The sequence below is a fragment of the Lipomyces tetrasporus genome (genome assembly GCF_029532465.1).
Source record: "Lipomyces tetrasporus strain NRRL Y-64009 chromosome Unknown POJ06scaffold_12, whole genome shotgun sequence".
Lineage (NCBI taxonomy): Eukaryota > Fungi > Ascomycota > Lipomycetes > Lipomycetales > Lipomycetaceae > Lipomyces > Lipomyces tetrasporus.
The window spans coordinates 666,848-689,853 of NW_026611607.1; the positions used below are offsets into that span (position 1 = coordinate 666,848).

The window sequence follows — 23,006 nt, forward strand, 5'->3', positions numbered from 1 at the left end:
CAGCCGAGCCACGTGCAGCCCAGACTGTTCCCACGAGCTCGACATGCCCAGTGTATGCTTCAAACAGATGAAGAAGCCATCAAGCGGCCAAAGTCGGTTCCAGAAACAGAATGTTGTTTTGAAAAAGAAGCTGCAGTAGCAGTTTTAACCTGGCAGGCGGTCGACAAAGTTAATTGCGCTGCGAACAAATGACGTAGTTCTAGTACGGTAAGGACATTTTGCAGTCCAAGCAACCGCGAAGATTCTGTACAGATTCCTTATGAGGCGTGTATGCTTAATCGCCCTGTCATTTTTCAATAATTTTGCTGATTATATCGGCCGAACCGGTGGATGTAGTGTTCTGCTACTACACTGCACCGCTTATGGTAAATATTCTCAGCCGCACCTGAGAGCCATGTCAGCCACGCTGACGTTTCCACGGAAATCCTGGAAGTTGCCACGAATATATAAGATGGCCGTTTCTCGAGTGAACCTGTCGAGTCTACTCGTTTTCGAATTATGCACTTGATATTAACCGGAGCCACGGGCACTGTCGGCACAGCTGTCCTGCACCACTGTCTCGCCTCTCCGACAGTGACGAAGCTCTCTATCCTTTCTCGTCGACAGTTTGCACTACCAGTTGGCGACGATCTTGACGTCAAGAAAGCCGATATAATAGTTCATGAAGACTATTTGACTTACCCTCAGGATCTGTTAAAGAGGTTGAATGGCGCCGAGGGTTGCATTTGGGCGCAAGGAATCAGTCAGAGTCAAGTGAAGAAAGAGTGAGCGCATTCAATTTCTATCTTGGTTAAAGATCCCAATTTACTGAAATATTTCAGCGATTATATACGTATCACTCACGACTATCCTGTTGCCGCCGCAAAGTCGTTCTCATCTCTCTCTAGCACGGGAAAGTTCAACTTCGTTTATGTGTCAGGTGAAGGGTGCGCAATCTTCATACATCAGCATGATTGCAATCTGACAATTTATGTACAGCGCGGATCCAACCGAAAATTCAATGTTGCTCTTTGGCAAGATAAAAGGACGCACCGAATCAGAGCTACTCTCTCTCCCGACCGCGTCCACCTGGAATGCCCTCAGAGTGTTTAACGTCAGACCGGGGTACGTTGATCCTATTACGAAGCATCATCCTTCCACACCCGTGGTACCGAGGCTGCTAGTGGATTATGCTATTGCGCCATTTCTGCGGAAATTTATGCCCAACTCTGTGGCGCCTGCAAATGTCCTCGCTAAAGTTCTGTTAGACCTTGCCGCAAGTGACGGCAATGCTCTCCAACCAGGGATCGGAATAGAGGCTGGTGGACGGACGTTGCGTAATTCAGCTGTCAGAAGATTGGGCGGAGCCTAGGTGACGTCGGCGTTGCATTTCGGCTTGTACATTGTTGAAATATAGGATTGCAAAAGTGAACTTCACATACATTGAAAGGGTGCGCACTAGACATGGGAGTCGCAGAACTTACGTCTATACGAGCACAATGCTTTGCCCAGTCCAGCTACGAGAATGTTCGAGGTATCGTTTGGTGTCCGAATAACTACATCATTCTTCATCATCATCAGCACCATCCAAATTAATCCTGGGCAACATGACAAGAGACATGCATTTTTCCTTATTCAAAACAGACAGTTAAAGCTCTCCATCCTTCGCCTTGCTAGCCCGCCATTTGTAGTACTCTCCACTTGTCATGAGCGGATATTTCATTGGATTGTCTTCCGAGACACAGGTAGGAACCGGTTCGAGGATTTTCTTACGGTCGAATCCGTAGAAGAAGGGGATGGAATATCTCTCGTTGCCACTCATGTTGATGACCCGATGCACAGTTGAGACGAAAAAGTCATTGGTCTGCCGCATTAAACAGTCGCCAATGTTTATCACGAAGGAGCCTGGAATGGGCTTGGCTTTGATCCAGTCTCCAGACTTGCTGAGAACTTCCAGTCCGCTGGACTCGTCCTGGGTAACCATGGTGAAGCACTCGAAATCCGTGTGCGCACCAATACCATTCTGGTCATCAACGGAATATTCCTGCTGCGGGTAGTGAAGAATTCGCATGCCAGCCTCGGGGCGCTTGATATAGTCGGCAAAGAACTCTTCTGGCAAGTGCAACGCCAAGGCAAAGATGCGCGTCATCTTTCGCGCAAATTTGAGGATCTCTGTATGGTAGGCATATAGCCCATCTTTGAATCCTGGCAAATCACTTTCTGGTAGCCATATGCTGAGAGACGGATCGTCAGTAATTGCCTCTGGGTCGTAATTTGCATCATAGGCAAGATTGAAAGCCTCACTGAGATCTGCAGAAATTGTTAGGCCCGTTACCACATAAATTCAACTCGACGAAACACCCACCTCCTTGCTTCCTTTCCTTGCTGCTGTATAGTTCCATGGCGTGGTATCCGACGAATTCACCAGGCACTCGGGCAGTGTCTACTTCCAATTTCTTCTCAAGCGGCAACGCGAAGAATCGTTTAGCTTGCTCAAATGCACCGTCTGCGTATTTTGGGTCAATTCCCTATGAGTTTTTGTCAATGAAATAATATAGGGCATCATCTAAAACGGAGTACCAACATGATTAATAGCGTAGAAGAATCCAATTCGGTGAGACGCCTCGCGCACTTTCTCGGCCACGGCTTTTCGATCTTCGATGTCCTCGCTGTAGATGCCGGAGACGTCAATGACTGGGATCTCGTCGGCTTCAATTGAAATATTGGACTTGACGTTGTGGATCTTGCCATTCGGGAGCCGTATTGTGGATGCCTGTGGAGTCCCCTGGTCTTCTAACTGAGTTGTGCTTGCCGACATTATCAATTGTTGCGCTTGGGCTGTGTTGATATTTGCGATCTATATCCCCGGGAAAAGAGAGGCGACTCAGAGGCATAGCATCGAGGTTGACTTAGACAGCCACCTATTTCTCTAGCATGCTTCTCGTGGCATTGATACGCTTCCGAGGCAGAGTTAACTTTTAGCTTGCATCGGCTCCACGTTATCTTATCGACGACACCACTATCGAGACCCTAACCCTGATACGGTCTAATATTATTAGTTAGGACTCTGGACAAACCGCCTTGTCTTGCATGCTGATTTTGTTCAGTATGGTATGAGGAATATGTTTTGTCATTCACAGTGAAGGTTGTTGCTACAGCTGGCGTTGTTCTTCACAGGCGAAGATTGCAATTCCTCGTCCGTTTGGACAAGGTCGCTTAGGCAAAGTAGTCCGACGTTGACTACTTGCCATGTCAACACCTTAGCAACAGCCTATAGCGCGAATGGATTATTTTCAGCTGATAATGGCACCGTGTATGCTTCATATCCTCATAGACGGATAGATCACAAATTGTCAGGCGTCTGGAACTTAAAATTTGCGTCTCTCACCTGCCGTAGAGGAAATTTCGGCCACAGAGCCTCCCCAATTTCACCAGGACACACCCCTTTATCGATTCTACTAAATTCATGTGCACATAGAACATGACAAAAGCAAAACCAAAGCACGCGCGACCAAGACCCAGCACATCATAAACAATGCAAGCCGCAGTGACCTAGCTCATCCCTGTGACGTCATCTATGTAGCCAGTTTCTTATCACGCGTCACGAGCCATCACAGCATTGTGCAGATCTGAAATTCCGGGGTACGTGTCATCCTTAGTTAAAGCCAGGTCCGCCAGAAATTTGCACTTCAAAATAGTCACTCCCTCCATTTTCGAGGCAACGCCTAACGCCAGTATCTATCGCGGTAGACCAGCGTTGGTGATACCAATATCGTCTGCGATTGACCGGCGTGCGTGCCTATTGTATTACCGAGTCCGACCAGATTTTCATTCGCTTGTAAGTCAGGGACGTGGATCTTTCAAAAACTGATCGTGCGCATCGAAGGACGTCGATTTCAACAGATTTCTGGAGATCGTCATGCCATTGAGAATCCTCGTGTTTTACGGTTCCGTCCGGTCTGCCCGCGAAGGCATCAAGGCGGCACGGTTCGTGACTAACCAGTGCCGGATTCGTGGGCACGATGTCAGCCTTATTGATCCTATCGAGTACCCGTTGCCGTTGATCGACAAGATGTACAAGGAATACCGACCGGGCGAGGCGCCCGATGTTCTGCAACGGATGGCGAATCTGGTCACTGCGGCGGACGCGTATGTCATTGTGAGTGGCGAATATAACCATAATGTGCCTCCGGCAATGACCAACATGCTGGATCACTTTCTGGAAGAGTATTTCTGGAAACCGTCCGCGATTGTGTCCTATTCGGCAGGTTCATACGGCGGCGTGCGCGCGGCGATGACGCTGCGCTCCATGCTGGCTGAGCTCGGTATGTCCTCGATTCCGTCTGTGTTGCCTATTCCAAAAGTACAAGCCGCATTCAAGGATGACGGCGCACCGACAGACGACTCTTGGTTCAAACGGGCGGACAAATTCCTAAACGAGCTCGAATGGTATGCCTACGCCATGAAAACCGAGCGGGAGCGACCATGCCAGCGCACTGAGTGCGACACAATGCTGGTGAAGCCGGCTCCGGGCAAATGACTCTCGGATTGAAGCTACAATAAAGGGCATCAAAATTACATTCGTTATTCATGTCGGCCTGAATCTGTCCCTCGTTGTTCAGATTCGCGCTGCTATATAGAGCGAAGTGGGCCACTTTGAAATCTGGAAAGTTCGCAGTGAAATACCATACCATTCGAGTCGCCGGAAAAAGTCTATACTTGATTCTGTGTAATTAGGGTAATGCAAAAATTTTCTACCTTCGGAAAGCTCAGAGGATCACATTCCTAAGGTTACATACTATTCATTACTTGTTTTGTGGTCGACCCGGTTTTCATACTATTCACATGAAAGATACCAAAGTGTAGTCTACCTTCGCCTTTGCTAAGCTAAATAAACCCGGGCTCTGTCCTCGCAGGTCCTGAAGTCAACCAGCGCCAAGGCGATTTCCTAATCCTTAAACATATATCAAAAAGTATCTTTGGACTATATTTATAAACCTATATCAATCAAACTAACATCCGCTTTCTCTGTCGTTCTCTTTCCAGCTGTATGTCTATCACGATTTCTGCCCTTTCTCCAGATCCTGACTACTTGAAGATGCCATGTACTCGACGAACTCAGACCTGGTCTCAGCGTTATCCACTGTTTCTTCCTTCTGCTTGTTGTTTTTGCGGGGAATTAGCTTTCCCACGCGAGTCATGAACCGGCTCAAGACTCGATAGACAATCACGACGGGCTTCCCGACAAACCCCGCGATAGCAGCAAACCAGGCGTCAGGAAAGCACCGGATGAGCACAGCCCAGGGCAAACTGAGCATAGCAGCGACGATGCAAATAGCCCACTGCGTACCATTAATTCTGACGATGCTAAATGCGGCGCCGCCGATGAAGGCGATGGCGATTTGACCGCCAACCATTATGCAGTTAATTGCGATGAAGAACCAGTTGCGGTGCAGACCCGTGAAGATGTTGAATTTGTTGTCCAGTCGGCGGTTATTGAACTCATTAAATATCTGCATCCAGACAAATGTGTTAAACACGATTGATCGAATTTCGTCGTCCGGGTAGCCAAGGATAGTCGGACCGCCAAAATGCAAGATGAGCGTTACGGTCAGCTGGAAAATGGCTTGCCCGATTATCATCTTCCACATGATGATGGAGATTAAGGGTGCGGTGCGTTTGGATGGCTTGCGGTTGAGAATCTCTTCGGTCGGGGGATCGGTAGCGAGAGCAAGGGCCGCAAGGGTGTCCCTGTTCAGGACCAGTTAGCTTGACGAAAAAGTTCAGAAAAGGTACCACTGAGACAGACATGATGAGATTGATCCACAGCAGCTGCACGGCTGTAAGCACGGACCGCATCTCGGAGTCCACGACAGATGAGACGAATGTCAGAATTACGGCGGTGATGTTGACGGTAATCTGAAACTGCAGAAACTTGCGAACCGCATCATTCACTGCCCGACCCCACATAAGGGCTGTAAGTATCGACGCGAAATTATCGTCCATGAGGATGATTGCCGATGCCTCTTTTGCAACTTCGGTGCCAGCGATGCCCATCGAAAATCCAATGTCAGCTGCCTTAAGCGCTGGACCGTCGTTGGTACCGTCGCCCGTAACTGCAACTACCTCACCGAGCTGCCGGAGCCTTGTAACCAGGATTCGTTTATCCTCAGGAGATGATCGCGCCAGAACTTGGATTCTTGGGAGCATTTCCATCATCCGACTCTCACTTAGAGTGCGGAACACAGGACCTTCCATGACAATACCATCGGTGTAGATACCGCAATCTTTTGCAATGGCTTTTGCCGTAACTATGTTGTCACCAGTCACCATGCGGACGAACACACCTGCATGCTGGCACTTGGCAATAGCCTCAGGGACACCCGGACGAATTGGATCTTGTATGCCAACAGCACCAAGGAAGGTCATACCCTTGAGAAGGAAATCGAAATCGGCAGCGGTTGGGTCGCCTGACGACTCAGCACCCTGCGGTGGCCACTGAGGGAAATCCTTGAAAATGAGCGAGATCGTGCGGAGACATTGCTTAGCATAGGACTCGATGACGCTTTCGATCCGCGCCCGTTCTGATTGGGTCAACTGCTGGATGCCGTCCGGCATCAAAATATTGCAACAATAGCCGAGAAGGATTTCAGACGCGCCTTTCACAAGGAAGCGATAAGACCCGTCGGCGAGCTTGATAACAGTTCCCATACATTTGCGAGAGGAATCGAACGGCATCAACTGCGCCACTTGGGCATTCGAGCGTTCATCCGAGAGCGAGCCCATGGCCAGGACATTACGGGCAAACCCCAACAGTGCTGTTTCAGTCTTTGAGCCCACGAAACCGTGGTCGGCGTCGTCTTGTCCTTCGAACGCTGTCGAGTTGATTGCGACAGATTGGATGATTGTCCGCTTGAGCTCGGTGGAGAGGTCGCTTGCAAACGTGATTGACCGTCGCTCGCTACCCTGGTTGTTCTTATCGTCGAACGAAAGGCTAGCAAAAGTGCCAGTTACTACTGTCATCTTGTTCTGGGTGAGAGTGCCAGTTTTGTCGGAGCAGATAGTCGTAGCGTTGCCCATAGTCTCACACGACTTGAGGATCCGGACCAAATTGTTGAGCTTGACCAAGCGAGTTGTGGCAAATGCCAACGCAAGAGTGACTGCAAGCGGTAGACCTTCAGGAACGGCGACCACAATGACGGTGATGGCAACAATGAGAATATCCATGAACTGTGACGCCTTTTCTGCACTAGAGAGATGGCTGCCGGGGAGATTGACAAGAAACCGGACGAGGAGCACGACAAACAAGAGAATCGCAGAGCCGCTGCCGAGCTTCGCAATGGCTCCAGCTAGCCCGTCGAGCTTAACCTGCAGAGGAGTCGGTTCCACGTCCTGTCGCATGGCCATAAGGATCTTGCCGTAGCTAGAGTTAGCGCCGACCGATGTGACAAGATAGGTGCCAACGCCCTCGAGGACTTTGCTACCAGAAATGATGAATGGATCCAATTCTCCTGACTTTGTATGGCCCCGTTCGATGAGGAGCATGACGTCCTCTCCACCAGTTTTCTTGAGCTGGTCCGACTCACCGGTGGCGGACGACTCGTCACATTTGACATTGTGACCTTCAATGAAAATGCCGTCGGCAGGGACCATGTCTCCTGGTTCAAGATGGAGGACGTCGCCAACTAGCACGTCGTGAACAGAGATGATCATTGATTTGCCCGATCGGATCGCCTTGACATGCCTGTCCTCCTTTTTGGCATTCAGTCTGACGAAAGCACGTTCCTTCTGGAAGTCGTTAAGCGAACCCACGAGTACCACAATCAGAATGGCAACACAAATAGCCAAGCCTTCAACCCAGTCGACAGGCATGGGCGACCCTGGCGGGTGATCGGCACCAAAAGTTTCGTAGAGACCTAGAGCCAAAGAGATGGCAGCGGCGGCAGTAAGAAGTAGCAAGATCTTGTCGTTATAGGCTCGCCACATTAGCTTCCACAGAGGAGTCGCTTTCTTTTCTGGAAGCACATTTCGTCCATACACTCGTATGCGATCGCCAAAGGGTTGCGACGATTGAGACTGAGATGTCGGCGCAACTTCCTTGGTGTCGAAATGGTTGGGTGTGAGCAAATTCGCGTGAGTGGTTGTTGCCTTATCAAAAGTGACAGTTCCGGGAAGACTTTGCTCATCAACGCCGAGACCTGCACCAATATCCGTGCGAAGACCCTTTTCAAGACCACGAAGTCCGCCAAGCGCGTAGAATGCTGGCAAGGACTTGGGATTTAGCAGCTTGTTTAGCTGGCCCGGCGAAAAACCAAAGCAGTTGTTCTCGACTGAGAAGTCTGCCTCTGAACCAGGATCAGGCCTAAGCGCATCTTCCTGTCCGTCCAAGGTAGTCGATCCGCTGCTCACTGAAGCGACTCGGGAAGTTCTCGGGGGCTCCAGACTATCGCCGATAGAACCGGTGGGGCTTTCACTGATGGTCTTGCTAACACTCAGACTCGATGAAGACCACTCTCTTGTGATTGAAGGTGTTGTATCTGAGATATCACCGCCATCCTGCAACTGCTATTAGAATGGCTCTCTCATATTTTTCTGCTCGTTCTGCTAGACACGACCGAGTCAAATTGCAATCTTACCGGGATTTCAATGGTTATGCGTGGTAAATCAGTCTGATGGGGTCCCAGCAGGGCACGACTTCGAGAGGACGCCATATTGATTGGAGAGAAAGACTTAAAGATCACAAATATTCTTTTGTCGGGAATAAATAAGCCGGATTAGAATTGCACTTAACTCGTTCTCGAGCACCCAGGCAGTCCCATAATGTCCTTTGTTATTGCCCAAGCCGGCTGTGCAAGTCGGCTGTGCAACGCGGCTGTGCATTGTTCGGATAACGACGACATGGTGGAGATGGTGAAGAAGTCTTGGAATCTTGGGAGGAAGCGGACGGAACAGGTGTTGGCGACTTTGAGTGGGCCGAAGCCTGGGAATGGTAACAAGCCGAGATTTTTCTGCACTACGACCTTTCCCGGCCGAGAGCCGGGTAATTTTTAACGGTGCGGACGCCAAGTCCGCACTTGCATTATTTGCCAAGTCCCGAGTGGGCTGTGTTGTTGGCGAGAATAAAATATTCTGCAAAGGTTCAAATTGTCGCCTCTTCTGCCAAACTATGTGACGGAAATCGCCGGGCAGTTGCTCACGGGTGATAATTATAGGGTTAGGGTGGTTGCTGGTGCCTTTGGGAGGTAAGCCCTAAGCCGCCGCGCATTGTATAATAATGGTAATATATTTCCTCGACAATCCCGCGCCGCCCGCACAATAAATGCAGTAATAAGGTTAATTAAGCCTTGACCGCGGACAGTAATCCGCTGCGGGGTCCAGCGCACACAATTTCCGGTCCTGCGTGCGGCTCCGATGCTTGCCCCACACTGGTTTCTTTGTCCACGTGCTCGATGTAGACTAAGTGGTGACGATTATCGGTGTGGGGGTATGTGATAAGTTATTATTCAACTGGCACTTTTTATGTTTTTGTTAATCTCTTCATGCGGATGTCTCCGCAAATAATATCCAAAATCAGCAGGGTGAGTATGGGGACTGTCTCCTACATTGCTCCCAGCCCCGCATAACCCGAGTCTGTCAGTTTTTATTACTGTATAACGACTATTGCCCAGACTCAGAGATCTCGGCGGAGTCTCCGAATTGTGGAGTCTCCCCCGCACAGTCACAAATACTTCTCCATAAACTACTGCACTATTAAATTACTACTTGTTCCTGTCGTCCATATCCCTCTTGGTCTTCACTGCCAATCCCCACTGAACTTTTAGCACCGCACTGATGGGGTTCAATCTTCATGCTGACAACAGCAATGATCCACCGCAGGTGCGGAATTGGCGGGTCCATCTCATGGCCATTATCGTGAGCATGGGTTCAGTCGCAAGTGAGTAGTAGCTTTGATTTGACTTACAGTTCCCCTGCTGACATTCAATCAATCCAGTGGGCTACGATACGAGCGTAATCGGTGGAAGTATGGCCCTTGATTCCTTCAGAAGGGATTTTGGCCTCGTCGACGTGTCCAGTAGGGAGCGGGATACGCTTCAGGGAAACATCGTCTCGACCTTCCAGGCTGGCACTTTTTTCGGAGCCCTGTTGACGTTTCCTTTGGGCGAAAAGTTTGGACGTAAAAAGGCAATTATGATGGCTATATCGATCTTCCTTGTTGGAGGCTCCATCATGGTAAGTTCAAAATTCTCAGTGATTGTGCCGACGAGGTTTAACTTTTGCGCAGACGGCCTCCAGCGGACATCTCGGTCTGATTTACGCCGGCCGCGCTATAGCTGGCTTTGGAATTGGTTCCGTCTCGCTCTTGGTGCCCGTGTACATCGCAGAGACTTCGCCTCCCTCAATTCGTGGTCGTCTTGTCGGCATCTTCGAGATATGCTCTCAGGCAGGCGGCATGTGCGGGTTTTGGATTAACTACATAGTCGACCGTACAATCTCCGACGAGACGGCAGTGCAATGGCAAGTGCCACTCGGGTTGCAGCTGCTTCCAGGTGTGCTCTTGCTGGCGGGAATCCTGTGGTGCCCAGAAAGTCCTCGTTGGTATGCGAAGCAAGATCGGTGGGATGACGCGACCAAGACTCTGGGGTGGATCCGAATGTTGCCGGCAGATGACTCTTTTATTCAACAAGAGTTGCAAGACATCCGAGCTCAGAATCTGCTATCTAGTCCGTCGCCGGGGACGAAGCACACAAAGCGGTATTACGTTAAGCGCCTTCTGCAGAAAGGGACTCGCAATCGAATTGGAATTGGACTTTTGCTTATGGCCTTTCAAAATCTCACGGGAGTCAACATTATCACCTAGTATGTCGAGAGACTTTGTCTCTTTTTTGGACTTCGATGCTGACTCTTGCTGGATAGCTATTCTCCGCGTATATTTGAGACGCTTGGCATCACCGGTACTTCCACCAAGCTCTTTGCTACTGGATTTTACGGCGTCGCAAAAACACTTGGCATGATAATCTTCAGTGTCTGGCTCGTTGAGAAACTTGGCAGGCGCAGCGGACTTATCTGGGGTGCTTTCGTAGGTAGTCTACCAATGTGGTATCTCGGTGGCTATGTCCTCAGGGCCGATCCAACCGGGGCTGCTGCTCGCGGTGATACGTCGCGCGACGCTTGGGGTTATCTCGCAATGGTTTGCGTTTACCTGTACGGCCTGATATACTGTGCCACCTGGCAGGTAAGACGAGTCTCCTCCATTCATTTACCTCTCCTGACATTTAATCTAGGGCATTACTTGGGTCGTCTGCTCCGAGATATTTCCCATCGATATTCGCATGCTGTGTGTCGCCATCACGACCGCAGACCAATGGCTCTGGTCTTTCATTGTCAGCCGCACCACGCCATACATGATCACCTCGCTGGGATATGGCACATACATGTTTTTTGCCGCGCTCATGGTCTGCATGGGCTTTTGGGCGTGGTTTTTCGTCCCCGAAACCAAAGGCAAGACACTGGAAGAGATGGATGCCATCTTTGGTCCGGCTGGCACTGTGGCTCTAACCGAGTCCAAGCTAGGCGATGACAAGGCGTATGATGTTGAAGAGTCAAAGCGTGAGGTCGACGCATATCATATGGAACGTGTTTAGGTTGCGGGTAAAGCGGATAGCTTAGAAGCGCCGTAAATATGATGAAACAGTTGATATTAATAAGGACTACTTCGTAACCAATCCCTACTTTTCAATGTGTGCACCACCTGACCCATCAATGCGAGAATGTTGTGGTGTCAATATTATAAAGTTCTAAATGCTTCTGACCCCTTGCAACCCGTTTTTGATACTATATGGCAGCGAGTCGGCGCGCAGCCAAGAAGCCGAGCTAGTTGTAGAAACCTAAATTGGCTTAAAACATCAACCTTCCCTACGCCATCTTGTCTCAATTTGTAGAGTGTTCGCGACAATACGTTGCATATTCTCTAAATAATAAAGCAAGTAGAAAGCTAATCCGGTAGCTACATCATGAAGAGCTCGTCATGGAAAACAGTGCAATGAGCAATGCGGCCTCCACAGCTCCAGGTTCCTCCCAGAATCGATATGATGTTGTCTGCTGTATGGCAAGCTGATAGAAATTGTCAAGAACATTAGTATCGATACTCCCATCATATCCCTTCATACGCGTCGCAATCGCCATCACCATGTACACGTGAAATTTTGCCATTCGTGAGGAATACGAGGTTCCTAGGTGCCTGAATTCATCGCTCGCAGGTTGCTCGTTGAAACAACTCGGATATACAAGGTCAAGACAGCGCGGGAACGACGAACGATTGATTGGGCAATCATGTGATCCTACGCTTGCGAAGAAAATATCTGAGAGTGTTTCCGCTTCGAACCTGGTTGGGATCATCGGCGACCCATCACATACGGTTCTCGTAGCCTCGATGAATTGCTGTTCGCATGAGGATGGCAATGGCTGGGGCTCGTTTTCAGGTGGTCCTGCAGATTCAAGGTCCTGAGAGTTGAATGAAGAAACCAAGATGCTTCGAGAAAGGCCCCTAACGTTCGAATCTCCGAGATTGTGATATTCTCTTGGGTCTCGCTGGGGAGTAGAATGCCATGTAGGCTCTAGGGAAGCAGAAATAGGAGACGACAGCGGCGACGTCGAGGTCGGCGGAGATAGCTCAGACCCAAGCATCGGCGGGAAACCGGCACACGATTCTGGAGTCAAAAGGGTCAGGCATGGCGAAGACATCGCTGGCGAGAGCATGATCGGCGAGGAGGCGTCCCATGGGGAGATTTGAATCATGGGGATATCTGGAGGTGCAGAATTAGGGGAGGCAGAAGCAAGGTCATCGAATGAATCCGAACAAGGCGTAAATTCGAGGCTTGTATCCAGGCGTAAAGATGGCGGCGATGGGGTCTCAGTCACTGAAAGCAACGGCAGATGTGCACCCATGTTAGTTGCGGTGCTTCCAGCCTGAGATGCCTTCATCTCTGCTATTTTTGCCTCAAGTCGTTGAATGCGGTCTTCTAATGCGGCATGCGATTCGCTGCAAATATTGCCGTTAGCAGTCCAGTTAACCGGCATTAAAGAGGCACGAAAAGCAGCACTTACGATTTGTGCTTTGGTAATCTGACACAGGCAACAGAAAAGCGTCTGCAAGTAGAGCAAGGAACCTGTCCGTCACAGCGAATTTTCCTTCGTCTACACCTTTCGCACGCATTAGGCACCGACTTGTTTCGATGCCGCGATCGGGCCGGTGGAAGAGGCAGCAATTCACTGACAGTAAGCCGCTTTCCCGTCGCCTGGTCAGGAGCATCTTCCAAGCAGGACAGATTCGACGGATTAGGTCTATGCTTGCGCTTTGGATGCTCCATACTCGGCTTGGGTGACAATGGTCTCTTTCTCTCTTCCACCTACTTTTTCTGCCGGTAACTGAATTCTGGTGGCCTTTCCAATAATACCTTTTGTAAAGGGATTTTCGACCCAGCCTGATACAAGACATGCATATGCAAACGAAGCAAGCAGTATCTTGATCTTATGATTATCCGGCATGGGAGACCACCAGTGGAAGTGGATGGGACGATATGAGCATAGAATATCGCGCGCAAAGATTATCGTATAATAGAATCACTACTTGCTTCAATACTTACTGTAGCTCAAAGTCCTCTCAACTGTATTCCGACTCAATGACAAGAATCCCAAAAACAAAGGCGGAAGCGTCCCAAGAGCACTGCCACCCATGCTAAGACTTGAATCCTAACCCCACGACTAGTTTTGGCGCGGGGGAGTACTGAGCGTTGGCGCCGACGACAGAATATTTGCACCTCGGGAACCGAATACATTTTAGTCTAAACACTTAACATGCCCGTCCAAATAAGACCAGCTTAATAAAATTTAGTCGCGAGCTTCGTCACCAGCTTCTATCATGTGTTCAGGATGTGCAGTATATTTTGTGGATGTGCAAGAAGCGTGAGTTTTGATCATGAATCCATTTTCCACGCGGGGTAGCTAAGTATTTTGTCCGGGTGCGGGGAATCGGCAAGCGGTCAAGCGGCTCGACTCTCCTTTGGATTGTTACCCTGACTTCGTGGAAGCCGCGATTAGGGTTTCCGTCGAGACTCAGCATGAATGCAGAGCCCAGTGAATAAAGGCAGGGAAGTGCTCGGGACATGTAGCCGATGAACCCCCACAAGCAATCAATTAAAGTATGATGGCTATTCAGAGGTAAAATATTGTGGTGCCAGATATACGCCGGTCCCATATTTACACACCACCAAACAAGTGTTGCGGGAACTTAAAAGTGTGCCGTCGTCCACACTATCGCCACGGAGAAAATTACGCTTCTGGTAAGCCCGAAGAGCCTAAGCTGCCTAACTAGATATGCAGTTTACTGAGGAAAGCCTCCGTTTGGTGCCGACCCGTGACACTCGACATTCGTTATTTGCTGCAAGTATAAACTCAATCGACTAGTTCAATTAGATCTCTACAGCCTCAGACTACTAATAATCGGGCAATCAGGGCCCTTTGGCCAAAATGCTGCTTGAATTTACATGGTATCGACACTAACGATGCATAAATGTAGTATTTCTGCCATTGCACGGGCGGGAGCGGGGAGTACGCAAATAATATAAATATAATAGGACGGAGAATTACGGTCTTCTGTAATAGCTTCAGTATCGTAGCCGTCGTTCAGTGATAGATAATTTGGCGGTCCGCGGGGTCTCCATTTTAATTTAGTTGAGGTCAGATAATAGTAGAGCCCCACTGATATTAAGCTGGAGACTTCTTCTACTGTCCTACGGCCGGCCAAGTACTATACTTCAAAAAGGAGACAAACTAGCCTATTCGGGTTAGAAGGCGGACACACGTGATTAGGATCAAATCCTCGGATATTATTCGCAATACTCAGCATTTTGCAGAATATATCATCAATATTATTCATAATACTCGGTATTTGCGAATAACGAATACGAATATAGCCGTTATTCAGAACAGATGTCGCTAAGACAGTACGAGAACACGTGGGATTGGGTTATTGAGTTCATTAGTCGTGGCTTATCTGCAGTAACCGCCCAATCTCTGTACAGCGTCATAGTAACATCCACCATTGGCGTTTTCAGTGAGCAAGTGTGTGGAACTTCAGTGAGTTCAGTGTTAACTGTTAAGATATTATTTGTATAGAACAGCAAGGTTAATGCGTACCGAAAATAGACGTGTGAAGGCGTGGGTACCAAAGAGCATGCGAACTTACATCAAACGAAAAAATAAAGTTAAGAACGAGGAGCAAGGGACGCGCCGGGAGCAAATCCAAGCCGGGTCATCTCAGACATCTTCTTGCCCGAGACGCAGTTGTCCAATTATCTCCTTACGCCTATAAGATCGCCTTGAAATGAAGAAGTTCTTATTTCGACCATTTCGGCATCCTTCCAAAGGTGAGCACCTTTTTTCCTCACTCAAGCCGAGTGTCGGACGCCGAATTTTAACATGTTACGGGCAAATACACTTCAGTAGTTGCTGACCAATCCTCCACCTTTGCCGTCTCGTTTCTTGTTGCCTTGAGATGTATTCCTTGTTACGAAGATTGTACAAGTTGTACAAGCAACCATGTGATTCCTATCCTGACTAAAACGCTCAACAGATGCCGAAGACCAGCAAACGGTTACACAGAATGCCTATTTGACGCGCCGAGAACAGGTACGAAAAGCGCAGCGGTAAGTTCGTCCCCATCAACTTCCACTCCTTACGATCTTTCCTCTAATGGGTTTTGAATTTATGTCGTGACAGGACCCATCGTGAGCGCAAGCAAGCCTATGTTAAGGCACTGGAAACCGAGGTCCTCCAATTACGCACGAATGAAGCAAACCTACTACAGAAAACCAAAAACCTTGAAGCTGAGATCGGCAGGCTCAAGAGGATTGTTACCGAGCATGGGATTCAACTGCAATCGGAGGTGAACAGCACCATGATATATCAAGCCCGGGATCATTACGACATCTCATCTGGGATTTCTGTGGTTAGCATTGTAAAAAACCATAATACAGGACAACAACTACAGGTGCGAGAAGGCGGCAGTGACCTGGCAAGTGGAGATGAAGGAAATTTTCTGTCCAGTAACAGCATTGGTTCACCATCAAGCCATTCGAGGGTTAAGGTCTTCGGAAACGAGGATGGAGGAGCTCCAAGCAGAGACTATCCCTCTTCCTGTAAGGTCATAACTTCTCGACAATGATAGCTTAGCACTGACAGCCTCAGCGCCGATACTGTCGCCTACGGCGGTCTCTGTCCCGTCATCCTCTGCAAGGAGTCCGAATTCGGTGACAGACGATGACCTGACAAACATCGGTATGGAATTTATATTAACGTGAGTGTCCTCATCGGTGATAACTGCTATTCCCGTGCTTATATCTAATCACCTTCGACATAGCCTTGAAAGTCCATGCCTCCCCCACCACATTCCGAATAATTCGAAAGAGCCCTCTCCTACCGGCCACGCTCTGACAGCCACTGCTGCATTACTTTTCCGTGGCCCAGCTGCGCAGACCGCGCAACCCCAACCATCCACCGTGTGGGAAACCCCTAATACTGGCTTAGAACGTCTCTTAGCTCTTTCGACAAATCTGGATTTAGAAGACGAGCTGACCCCAGTACAAGCATGGAATTACGTTCGGCAGCATCCTGCATTCGATGGATCCGATATCGATCTACTGAGAAGGCTGACAGGGAAGTTACTGGAGCATGTAAAATGCCATGGGTAAGTGTGCATTGTACACTTGAAAGTATCCTTTCTAAGCAGACATAGATTTGGCGGCGTAATTGAGCTGACTGTTTTTGAAACCACCGTCTTTGAAGTTTTCGGGCTCAGACAGATACTTTGAGAACTTTCGGATGACCAACTAATGCCGCCGTCCGAAAAGTTCCAATCAGACGCAAAGTAATTGAAGAATCTTCTGCAGCGAGCATTCCGTCCACTCTAAGTTTTGGCATTATCTCGTTTGCTCCTGTACATTATTCGAAGGACTGAGGCAATATTAAGTTTTGGGCCAATATCGTGACAAAGTTGTTTAGGAAGCCACTTTTGGATTAGTGTAACCGGCTACTTGTTTGCTAGTCTGGAAGCAGGTTTAGCTGCAGAACGGTCTTCCTCCGATTCCAAATCACGGATTACCTGTTTAGGGTTAGCGCATTCCGCCACACCTCTTTTTAGGTTTGACGTTGAGCTTACCAGATATGGATATTCTCGATTAGGAATTCTTGATCGAATAATTATCGCTACAGTGTAAGGCCAGCGCGACCTCTAGCCACTTGATTATCACGTCTGGATCGTACAGTGACTGTCCCTATCAAGGCCAATGTAGAACGTATAAGAAGGCAGAGGCTTCCCAGGCCTATCGTTCCTGAAATTCGTCTGAGTCGCTTTGCGTTATCATTCTAATTCTGGAATTCGATATTTCTCGTGCGCTATGCCGGCAATCCTTCAAAGCATACTTTTATCCGCGGCTCTGTGGTTTCTCCTTGCTACGGGACAGCCGTATCGACATGGTGGGTCGCGCTCAGCCGAGAAAGCTCCAACCGGGAAAGCGGTATATTTATTGACCAATGATGCGGTTAACGCAGTCGTTGCGGTGCCTATTGCTGCCGACGGCACTCTGTCCTATGGAACCGTTACTGGTACCAGAGGAGCAGGTTCAAGCTCCATCTCTGGCGGCACAATGATGCCTAGTGCCCCAGATGCGCTGTTAAGTCAGAATGCGTTGACTATCGCTTGACAGGTAAGCACAAGCTGACCAATGATATTTAATGCGCCTTAGCTATCATGTTGTCTTTAGAATCTCTTTGCTGTCAATTCTGGATCCAATACTCTCACGATGATGTCCATCTGCGAATCAGATCCGACAATACTAACTCTGGTCTGACTCGTGTTTAGTTGCTCGTACTGAAAAGTACAAGAAATACCGGTTACTAGGCGGTTCTTATTGTGAGCCTTCCAACAGTGCACTACGGATATTCGCATGTGCCATCGACGACGACACACAGAGATCGAGTGTCATCTGGATCTGGATCTTGACCATTTTAGTCTCCTCTTTCGGTGATAATATGGTACAGAAGACGAATGTTGCGTATGCCACATACATACTGGTGCACAGTTCGACGAGTTGTGCTTATAATAGGTATCCTCGTCCCGAATCAGAGCACGGAAGTGTACAAATGCGGTCCGCCTTGCTCCAGATCTCAATGATTTTTGATATCTTCTGTGAGGAATTTACAGGCACTGTTCTAATATCAGTGCACCCTTCCCTTCTCTTGAAACTATGTCGTCCCCAAGGTTAACTCACTTGCATGTGTAGGACAGCAGTTGACTTCTAGCAAACAATTACCTTCTCAAGAGCTCAAGAAGGGGTCTTTTGCTTAATATCAACTCTTCTCTGGACCCAGAACTCAATTAATAATAATATAGCTTAAGTTAATGATATAATAATTAGTGAGCCATCCGACCTACTGAGTAACCGAGTGAGTGAGTGAGTACATAGTAGCTCTGCTGAATATATACACTCCGTCCTATCATATTTATAGTATTTATATTATCTGATACTGCCGCCAGTGCAATGGCAGAAATAGTAGATTTTATGTATGTTACTAGCGTGGATACCACGAAAAAGAGTTTCGGCCAAAATCGCCCTCATTTCTCGATTGTTAATTAGTATGAAGCTGTAAAGATCTAATTGAACCAATCAATTGAGCGAATAATTGCAGCGAAAAACGAATATTCGGCGAATATATTCGCTCCGTGGATGGCCAGCGAATAATATTCGTTATTCGTTATTCGCCATAATATTCGGAAAAACGGGTATTCGGAACAGCCCTGACCTCTCGCTGAATATGGACTGAAAGAACTAGACACACATGCAGCGGAAAGAGTGGGAGTACTTGAAATAAGTTATTCTCAACTTGACGACATTCGGGTACTTAGTTTCTTCTTGCACGTGATACTCACTTGAATGTGGACGCTTATATCGCGAAGAACTATCGAGAAGTTGTTTAACCATTAGACGCCGCGAGGTTGCTTCTTGTTGGTTTGGGTGTCCTTCTTTCTTCCTCTTTTTTGGGATCGGTCATTCTATTGTGAACGTAACTTAACACTAATATAACAATTCTGGCTACGTCAATACAATATGGACTCTCTATTCCTTACTGGGACCTTCCCGACATTAACTAAATTCACCCGGTTTGAGACCAAATCCTTCCTCCGGAACCTCAAGTAAGGAAGCAGAACGCGCATAGTCCACACCAGCAGCATAAACGTTATTGCCCCACCACGAGAGTGACGTCTGCGTGTATTGAAGACCAGCAAAGATCACGATACCAGAAAATGCAATTCCGGCGGACAATCCAGACGTGAGAATATAGTTGTACTTTGTCCACCAAGCGGTATACCTTCGCCGGATGTAATACATAAAGAAGAATGACATGTAAACACCGGGAATGTAATACGTCAAGTTGTAAGTCGAGCCCCAGAAAATGGTACCATATCCCATGAGCGCGGGGTTGATGCCTTTCATTCGCTGTGGCCACCGGAGCTGTGCAAGGCCAAATGGGATTGCTATAACAGCACCAATCCAGAATGCGTGTTTGAGTGCCGGATAAATAGTGTCGAGGACACGGGTCGGGTTGATAACACCAAACATGATGGCATCGGAGTATACAGTTCTCGGAAAAGCACACACAAATTTATCAGTCTGAGTCTTGCTGCAGAAGTTATTAACTGACTTAAGCAAGGCCTCCACCGCACCAGCTGTGCAGCAGCATTCGATAAGAGTAGCTAGGAGCTGGGCACGAAATGTTGCGCGTTGTGGTATCTTGGCATAATGTGCTAACTTTTGGTCGCCGATGAATGTTTCGGATTGGTCGTCAATGTTGTAGCCCCACATTCGGATAATGACGTTGGTCACAGCATTGCCGGGGTCCATGAAACCGGCAAGAATAACCGAGAACGCTCCAAACCCCATTGAATAACCCGTCCTTGACATTACGACCAGTGTTGGCATAAACATTGCAATATTGAACACAAAGATGACAATGACTGTCCAGATGGGAACAGTGGTCGGCCATGCCAAAATAGCGGCTAATCCTGTACCGGCGCCAATCAAGAAGACCGCAATGTACCACCAATCAGGAACTTCTGGATAGCGAGACATCATGCGTGAGTGTGGATCGTCGAATTCGTCGAGCGATTTGCGGAAAGGATGTCGTATTGATACCGCCATTTTCTTCAGCGTGTCCCACAACAACTTGTGCTCACTGATGACAATGTACACGAATGTGCACGTATACACGGCCCAGAGACCACCCGTACCAACCAAATGGCCAGCCGACATATATGGTGGCGAGTAATCTTGGTACAACTCCTCGACGAGCTGGTTCTTGACCACAATCTTGGAGATATTGTAGTCGTCTCCAAATCGATCATAGATCGAATTCACATTCAACGGCAGATAGGCCGTGTACTTATAATTTCTCCAGTACAGGATTATCATGATAAGTCCTGATATGAGAATGCCGATAAACTTGTTCATAAACGCGAAGAATGGGTAAACCAGTGGATTGCCGTAATTGATGACTGCCCAGTCGAATGTCGGCAAGGGATTAACGCCAAAACCAATAAAAGATCCGGTAACTAGCGCCAAGGTAACGTTCTTAGGCGCAATCCAGGTCATCCAATTAAATGTACTAAGAGCCTTGAAGAGAAAGTCCGGCACCCAGAAGTAGCAGAACGAAAGACCAAATGTGAGGAAGAAGAAACTTTGCCGACTAATGCTCCATCCATTAACCGAAGTCTTCGTTTCCCTAACAACTAGAGCTCGGCTGAGTGCGAGAGTGGGGAGAACATTCGGAAACACAGCCTTAACTGGGAAGATAACCAGCTTGCGCATTAGTCCGGCAAGACCATAACCAAAGAACAAACTGGCAAAGTTCATAAGCCAGACGAACCCAAAATCAACCCACTCGTATCCAAAGAACAACTTATGACGCAGAGCGACTGTCATTGACATCCAATTTGAAGCCTGTGCGCCAGCATTAACCATGATGGTAGCCAACATCTGCTCCTTGATCGTCCACGGACCAGGGTTTATGCTGTAACGAGTCCCCATAACCGTAAATCCCCAGTCAGGAAGCAGTTGCGTAAACTTCCCGCATGGATAGAGCAAGAGCTGGATAACAGTTGATCGCAGACTGAGAGATGGTTGGCGGAAGGTGAAGAACTCGTTAATGAAACTTCCAACCGCTACCCATATGGCACCAAGGACATACGCTCGAATAGTCTCCACAGGTATGTCTGTGTCAAACGGATCCGTGACAGCACGTACTTCGGGATATGGTGAATGATATTTAATGATAACTGCTTCGAGCCGGCAGTCAAGCTCGTATGTGTCGATATCCTGTCCATAAGCCTCAGGTCCGTCAACCATGAGCTGGATCTTGTCGTACATGTCGTTATCAAAATTCACATCACCATAATGATCCACTAGAACCTTCGACAGTATTGCGATGCTATCTTCTAGGCTGGTTTCCAAAAGCATCTGATACAGATATTCGGACGCTTTGTCGGCCAATGGATCTTCATCGCCAGTGTCGCCCATCTTATTCATGGCCTTGAACCGGTTAACGATTTTAAGACGTGAAAGCTCATCTAGACCGTCATTGGACTCCTCAGTCTCGATTGACTGAGTATTGATATTCGCCGCAGTCTTTTTCTCGTCCCCATATTTCTCGTTGTCCATATCGCTGCGATAATGATGTTAGTCGCAAGACTAGGAACAAACGACGCAGGTAATTGTACCGTATTTGAAGCTGAGCCAGAATCACACAATGACTCTGGAGATATGTCTTGAAATATAGAGGTAGACAGACGATTGCTGCTCGATGAGCTTTCGCGCTGGTACCTGTCCGGACAGTATATATATCACACAGGTCACAGCGAGGCTGGTATCCCTAGCGAAGTTGCCAAGCAATCCAAGATAAGCGCTCGGCGCTCGGCGAGCTTGATTTCATCAGTGAAGATTGCTACTTTGTCACGCTGACTGACCTCACGGCTAGTGCTGACGAGAAATTTACGAGTATTGCATCATTCGACAGCAGTGCACATAGTGGATCAGTAAGTCAGCAACATCCAATCCTAAATATTTGCCGTGTCTTTTCTCCCATCTGGCAAACAATGTTTTGAGACCGAGCATTACTCTGACCGCGCATGTGCGGAAAGGCTCTTATCTTGCGCACTAAGAGTTGGCCATTGCGCCATGTTGAGCGTCTGGGATGCCTTATGGATTGGTCTCAGCTTGCTGTAGCTTATCGCACGGTGGTGAGCATGCCGTTGTCCAGGGCACTTCATGCTGGCCGAGCTGGCCCCGGCGGTGGCCCAATCAAGCCCAAGCGCCAAGCCTAATCTACCGAGCATACCCAGCCAGGTGACCTGCGAGATAGTCTTATCTTGCCGTACCAATTGACCTTGAATTTGCCGCCCCATAATTGACTTTGACCAAACCTGATGGCGCAAGAGACCGACTTGTGGGACTATTTCGTCGTATCTTCCTCTCTCACAATTGGAAGTGGTCGTGACTCATGTAATCGCTCCTCGCGTAGCCTTGAGCTGTTTCCGAGGAACGGGATATATGACCTTTAAGTTTGAAGCTATCACCAAGTTGGATGGCCACCGCCTGGGTTCACGCTGGGCTGACATTAGGGGAGCTGCTGCAAATATCGCGCCGGGCCAATGCATTTGCCATCAACATGGTGTAGACCGACCCGCACTTAGATAACTTTCTCGCGTGACCCATAATATTAGGAACCTTATAAGATTTATGATACCCGTGCTCTCGATACATGTGTGAGACATTAGCGTCGCGGGTGGGATGCTACTTTAGGCACTCGGGGTCAGAGCTCGCGAGAGGGTACGTAGTGCGAATTGCATCATATTGAATCTTATCTTTTATGTGGCCAGTACAAGGTTAAGATACTCGGATCGCCGGAGCGATCGAAGT

At 48.3% G+C, this 23,006-nt stretch overlaps 9 protein-coding genes across 9 annotated transcripts; 5 read left to right on the forward strand and 4 right to left on the reverse strand.

The window, feature by feature from the left end:
* Nucleotides 1-403: 403 nt before the first annotated feature.
* On the forward strand, nucleotides 404-1,489 carry POJ06DRAFT_40679 (uncharacterized protein). Its single transcript, XM_056190988.1, has 3 exons — nucleotides 404-764; nucleotides 822-926; nucleotides 979-1,489. The coding sequence occupies exons 1-3, from the start codon at nucleotides 499-501 to the stop codon at nucleotides 1,349-1,351; spliced, it is 744 nt and encodes a 247-aa protein (XP_056040627.1). The 5' UTR covers nucleotides 404-498; the 3' UTR covers nucleotides 1,352-1,489.
* POJ06DRAFT_40696 (uncharacterized protein) lies at nucleotides 1,490-3,260 on the reverse strand. The gene is made up of 3 exons (XM_056190989.1): nucleotides 2,564-3,260; nucleotides 2,345-2,507; nucleotides 1,490-2,289 (listed from the first exon to the last, which is right to left on the reverse strand). The coding sequence occupies exons 1-3, from the start codon at nucleotides 2,795-2,797 to the stop codon at nucleotides 1,628-1,630; spliced, it is 1,059 nt and encodes a 352-aa protein (XP_056040628.1). The 5' UTR covers nucleotides 2,798-3,260; the 3' UTR covers nucleotides 1,490-1,627.
* Nucleotides 3,261-3,608: 348 nt separating this feature from the next.
* POJ06DRAFT_262710 (flavoprotein-like protein) lies at nucleotides 3,609-4,747 on the forward strand. The gene has a single exon (XM_056188788.1). It carries the CDS (start codon nucleotides 3,899-3,901, stop codon nucleotides 4,517-4,519), a length of 621 nt encoding a protein of 206 aa, XP_056040629.1. The 5' UTR covers nucleotides 3,609-3,898; the 3' UTR covers nucleotides 4,520-4,747.
* On the reverse strand, nucleotides 4,748-9,104 carry POJ06DRAFT_262711 (calcium-transporting ATPase 2). Its single transcript, XM_056188789.1, has 3 exons — nucleotides 8,616-9,104; nucleotides 5,789-8,535; nucleotides 4,748-5,730 (listed from the first exon to the last, which is right to left on the reverse strand). The coding sequence occupies exons 1-3, from the start codon at nucleotides 8,688-8,690 to the stop codon at nucleotides 5,037-5,039; spliced, it is 3,516 nt and encodes a 1,171-aa protein (XP_056040630.1). The 5' UTR covers nucleotides 8,691-9,104; the 3' UTR covers nucleotides 4,748-5,036.
* A 230-nt stretch (nucleotides 9,105-9,334) lies between these two features.
* Nucleotides 9,335-11,689, forward strand: POJ06DRAFT_304068 (putative quinate permease protein). Its single transcript, XM_056190825.1, has 5 exons — nucleotides 9,335-9,913; nucleotides 9,971-10,209; nucleotides 10,262-10,836; nucleotides 10,894-11,212; nucleotides 11,262-11,689. The coding sequence occupies exons 1-5, from the start codon at nucleotides 9,811-9,813 to the stop codon at nucleotides 11,619-11,621; spliced, it is 1,596 nt and encodes a 531-aa protein (XP_056040631.1). The 5' UTR covers nucleotides 9,335-9,810; the 3' UTR covers nucleotides 11,622-11,689.
* Nucleotides 11,690-11,696: 7 nt separating this feature from the next.
* Nucleotides 11,697-13,451, reverse strand: POJ06DRAFT_40716 (putative c6 zinc finger domain protein). Its single transcript, XM_056190990.1, has 2 exons — nucleotides 13,084-13,451; nucleotides 11,697-13,018 (listed from the first exon to the last, which is right to left on the reverse strand). The coding sequence occupies exons 1-2, from the start codon at nucleotides 13,344-13,346 to the stop codon at nucleotides 11,989-11,991; spliced, it is 1,293 nt and encodes a 430-aa protein (XP_056040632.1). The 5' UTR covers nucleotides 13,347-13,451; the 3' UTR covers nucleotides 11,697-11,988.
* Nucleotides 13,452-15,302: 1,851 nt separating this feature from the next.
* On the forward strand, nucleotides 15,303-17,156 carry POJ06DRAFT_262717 (uncharacterized protein). Its single transcript, XM_056188790.1, has 6 exons — nucleotides 15,303-15,404; nucleotides 15,611-15,683; nucleotides 15,757-16,175; nucleotides 16,225-16,333; nucleotides 16,397-16,723; nucleotides 16,772-17,156. The coding sequence occupies exons 1-6, from the start codon at nucleotides 15,362-15,364 to the stop codon at nucleotides 16,845-16,847; spliced, it is 1,047 nt and encodes a 348-aa protein (XP_056040633.1). The 5' UTR covers nucleotides 15,303-15,361; the 3' UTR covers nucleotides 16,848-17,156.
* Nucleotides 17,157-17,273: 117 nt separating this feature from the next.
* On the forward strand, nucleotides 17,274-17,738 carry POJ06DRAFT_286612 (uncharacterized protein; the record flags this gene model as incomplete). The annotated part of the gene is made up of 1 exon (XM_056190230.1): nucleotides 17,274-17,738. The coding sequence occupies exon 1, from the start codon at nucleotides 17,433-17,435 to the stop codon at nucleotides 17,736-17,738; it is 306 nt and encodes a 101-aa protein (XP_056040634.1). The 5' UTR covers nucleotides 17,274-17,432.
* A 1,411-nt stretch (nucleotides 17,739-19,149) lies between these two features.
* Nucleotides 19,150-21,749, reverse strand: POJ06DRAFT_278685 (OPT oligopeptide transporter protein-domain-containing protein; the record flags this gene model as incomplete). Its single annotated transcript, XM_056189752.1, has 1 exon — nucleotides 19,150-21,749. The coding sequence occupies one exon, from the start codon at nucleotides 21,747-21,749 to the stop codon at nucleotides 19,179-19,181; it is 2,571 nt and encodes an 856-aa protein (XP_056040635.1). The 3' UTR covers nucleotides 19,150-19,178.
* Nucleotides 21,750-23,006: the final 1,257 nt, after the last annotated feature.